The 4,311-nt window shown below is 50.6% G+C and overlaps 1 protein-coding gene across 1 annotated transcript; it reads right to left on the bottom strand.

Annotated features, from left to right (window-relative positions):
- Positions 1-1,690: 1,690 nt before the first annotated feature.
- Positions 1,691-4,041, bottom strand: LOC121026404 (zymogen granule membrane protein 16-like). Its single transcript, XM_040469265.1, has 4 exons — positions 3,925-4,041; positions 3,086-3,147; positions 2,769-2,901; positions 1,691-2,098 (listed from the first exon to the last, which is right to left on the bottom strand). Exons 2-4 carry the CDS (start codon positions 3,138-3,140, stop codon positions 1,795-1,797), a joined length of 492 nt encoding a protein of 163 aa, XP_040325199.1. The 5' UTR covers positions 3,141-3,147; positions 3,925-4,041; the 3' UTR covers positions 1,691-1,794.
- Between the last annotated feature and the right edge of the window lie 270 nt (positions 4,042-4,311).

Raw genomic sequence — 4,311 nt, 5'->3', positions numbered from 1 at the left:
CCGCTGGTGCAAAGCTGATCCTGAAGTTGACCAGGTATCTGATGTGTCAGATTCAGCTGCACAAGGGTACAAAGTCCTGAACGTGCTACCACGTGGATGATCCTTGAAAATACACTAAATGGGATAAGCCAGACACAAAAGACCACACTACTGGATGATTCCATCTACATGAAATGCCCGGAACAGGGAAATCCATAGAGACAGAAAGTAGATGGGTGGTTACGAGGGGCTGGGGGAGAGGAATGGGGAGCGACTGCTTAATGGGGATGGGATTTCTTTCTGAGCTGATGACGAAATTCTGGCATTAGTGGTGATGGTTGCACAATCTGTGGATACTAAAAACGACGGAAATGGCCCACTTTAAAAGGTCGAATATTGGGGCACCCGGATGGCTCAGTTGGTGAAGTGGCTGACTCTGGATTTCAGCTCAGTTTATGATCTCACAGTTTGTGAGATCGAGCCCTGCTTTGGGCTCCGCACTGACTGTGGAGGCTGCTTGGGATTCTCTGTCTCTCTCTCTCTGTCTCTCTCTCTCTCTCTCTCTCTCTCTCTCTCTTTCCCTCCCTCTCTCTATCCCTCTGCCGCTCATGCTCTCTCTCAAATAAACTTAAATAACTAAATAAATGGGTGAATTTTATATACTTTATATCTCAAAACAAATTACTCTGACATGATACTGCATCCCATGGAATTCTTTGAGAGAAATAAAGGAATTGTTCTAAAAAGTATCTAGGCATGAGTTTGTTTCTGTAATGTTAATATTTCTTTCTAAAACTACATGTACATAATTGTTATCTTTGTCTAATTGGGAAGAAATGTGACTCTGGCATTCACCATAATGTGAATAAATCTTTGGGGAGCAATGAGTGACTTCCCTCATCCCCAACCACCACCACCAAAAGGCAAAAACAAAACACTGTAGTAATTTTAGGACTGGGCACTAGAATCCCAAGAATTATTTCCAAAGTGACTCTGTATCCTTGCTGAATCTATCCAGCCACTCTGTTGCTTTCCCTGAATGGTAACCAACCCCCGACGTTCACGGAAACCCACCATGGACATCTATCCCTCTTGGAATGCCCTTTTTTTGAGGATGGAATTGGCAGAATAGAAGCTGTTGAGGAGGTGGCAGCTTCCTAGGGAAAGAAGCCCAATTCTGAGCGAGCTAAGCTAATCAGGGAGCATCAGTGCTTATGGGCAAAGGTGGGGAGGGACTAGGCTGGAGTAAGAGACAGAGTTCTCGACACAAACTTAGGCCAAGCTTCGGGAGACAGGTGGATTCTGGGAAAGCACGAAGGACAGTGGCCCAGGCCACCCAGAGACAGCAAGTGGGTTAATGCCAAGAGAGCCAGGTGACAGCCTTTTGGTGGGGAAACACTATCTCAAGGGGAGACAAGGCCTAGAAACTGGGACATCTGGAGTTTGGGGAGGAAGCTAGGCTGCACCCTTAGGCTTAACTCCAGTTTGGGTAAACAGTCTCAGGAGCTATCCTTGAAAAAAAGAGTTGGAGCAATCCAGAATCTTATCTCTTCTCCATAAACCAGGAAGAAAAACCCAAGACTTTTACACCTCTCTCTCTCCCTCCCACTCTTCACCAGAAAGACGTCTATAGATAGCCAGAAAGGAGATTCACACATCCACAGCCAGAGTCAGGAGGCGGGTCCCAGCTGCAGCACACACCCACATACACTCCAACGTCAGCTATGTCCTTTTATTATTATTTTTATTGAACCCTGTAGGTGGGGTAGTGGTAAGGCGGTTCTCACAGCCGGCTGCAGCAGTTCACCAACTGGTTCAATACCTGCGGTAGAAGTCCCAGTGCAGGCCGATGGCATTGATGAGGGTGCTAGCGCGACCGCTAATGAATCGTAGTACAGTGTTGTGGTACAAGGGGACAGCACTGAAACTCCTGCCTATGTCTGTCCCAAAAGGCAGGTACCGGCCCTTGTTAGTCACAAAGACCAGCTTCCTCAGGTAGTAGTCGTACTTGCCAGACACCTGGATCACTGACTCCCCGGGGTGCAGGAAAATCTCCTCCAGGTCTCCCTGGGTGCCACCCACATAGTCGCTCCACACCTTGCCATAGCGCACCTGGAGGCTGGGGGGGTGGTGAAGGAGGGAAGACTGAGCAGGGTGATTGGAATTCAGGACCTCTTGGCCTACAAGCCGAGAGACCTGCAAACTGGTGGCAGAGATGACAGGTCCTCTGCCAGTCCCAAGGTGTGTGAGGGATGAGGGAGGCCTTGAGGTCCCACTGTGAACTTCAACTCCTTTTGCCAACAGATAGGCTCAGAGAGGAAAAGTAACTTGGCCGGAGCCCCCCCAGACAATGGTAGAGCTTCACTTTGAAATCTAGGTTCCAGCTGTGCCCCCAACCCCTACGTGAAAGAAGCAGATGGGCCTTTCTGGATGGCTTTCATGAGGGAAGAGACTCTGTTGCCCCAGGATCAGAAGGATACATGTTTTGGGGAGAGGCGTCATCCAAGATGGAGGATGCCCAAGGGGATCTACACCTCAGGTGGGGCCAAAGTAGCCAGCTTCCCAGCGCCTCAGCGGCTGTGGTACAGATTTGCCCAAGACGTGCACGCTGGGGCCTGTAGGGCTGTAGCAGCACCGGCCTCAGACCCCAGCATCCTGATACCTTTCACATCCCAAGTTGTCCCTGGGACTTGTTGACTGAAACAGATGTGACCCAACGTGACTGAGAACTTTCCAGTGTGGTAGGATCGGAGAAGACCCCCAAACCACAGACACACAAAGAATCTTACCCTATGATGTAGTTGTTGTCGATGCGGACCCGGATGACAGTGATGGGGCCCTCCAGCTGGTAACCAGAATGGGAGAATCGCTCGCCTCCATCGCCTCCATACTCTCCATTGTAGGAGGAGGACCTAGCCTGAACTGGAGGGGACAGTAGGCTTCAGAAGGAGAGATCTCAAGAGCTCCAGTCCCTCCTCACCACTCCTACACCTCCCACAACTCGATGCCCACCACCCCAAGCCAGCCCCTGCAAGCCTTGGCCACTGGCAGAGCAGGAAGCTGCCTTCCCATGACGTTAATACTGGTCTCCTGGCCTCTCACTTACTGGCATTGGCCGAGGCTGATGCGCAGACAAGGGCAAGAAGAGCAATGGTCAACATTCTGGGGCTGGAAGGGAAAGAAAGGAGAACGTCAAGGTTCATTCACCCTGTTTCCTTTGGACTTCATTTACCCAGGCTTCCCTGGGTTAGACCTCCAATTGAGACTCGGCCCTCTTTGTCCCTCAACTCAGACCTAATTGACCCAGTCTTGGGCTCAGAAAGGATTGCCCCTAGTCTCTAGTCCTGCTCCTGGCAGGTATGGTGTCCTTAACCCCTCTGTCCTCCCTGGTCTCGAGGAAGCCGGCCCCTTGTTCCATCCTGAGTCAGAAGATCAATCCTAAGCCTCTGTCTGGACCAACCCGTGTAAGTCCTGGTCCCTCCTGGCACAAAGCAGGAAAAGAGTTTCAAAGAAGTGGAGGCCATCTCCAAACCATAGAGATGGTTGAGTTTACCAAACCAGGATACTGAGCAAAACCTAACTGCAACCTGCCTGTGACACATGGGCCTGGCTTGGGGGACCTCCGGGGCAGAGTTTAAATTCCTAGCTTCAGCCAGGCCTCAAATCAGAAGGAAAGGAGCATTTTAGGGGTGCGTCTTTGTGTCACCCGGGCAGTGAGGGTGATTATAGATGAGACTGCCAATACCAGCATCGGAACAGTTGAGAAACTGCACGAGTTTGGACCACAGCTCAAGATACCAGATTCCAGATGCCTGGTCTATTTGTCATAATTCTTTCTCCACTAACACAAATCTGGCTGTATCGATACCCCGAGCATCCCAGGTATCTCCAGTCTTTCATCTGAGACCCAGATATCTTTGCACCTCCCTTAGACGCCCCAGGTACCTGCCACACAGGTCTCCCCTGCCACTCACTCCAGGCAGTCCAGCTCTGCTTGAATTCCCTCCTAACTCAAATCTAGCCAATATTTTCACCCCTTAGCTCAGGCCTCTGTCACCCCTCACCTGGCAGTTCCAGGTGCAAAGTAACCCCCCTGAGACTTCCAGATCTTTTATATCAGGTCCAAGCCCTCCCCCTGCTCTTTATCGTGTGAACTTCACCTCCTGAGCAAACATGATCAGCCTCGTGGGATCAGTTGTCAGAGTGGTGTCCTCTCTGGGCCAAGGCCCAGGTATCAGGATGGACAGAATAAACTTGAGGAAACAGTCACCAATGGAAGAGCCAGCAGCTTTGGGTGGCCAAAGTTACTAATTTCTTCTGGGTGTAGTCTAA

Source organism: Herpailurus yagouaroundi, unplaced genomic scaffold (assembly GCF_014898765.1).
Source record: "Herpailurus yagouaroundi ecotype Mexico unplaced genomic scaffold, PumYag 94495, whole genome shotgun sequence".
NCBI lineage: Eukaryota > Metazoa > Chordata > Mammalia > Carnivora > Felidae > Herpailurus > Herpailurus yagouaroundi.
This window is presented reverse-complemented; position numbering and strand designations above follow the sequence as displayed.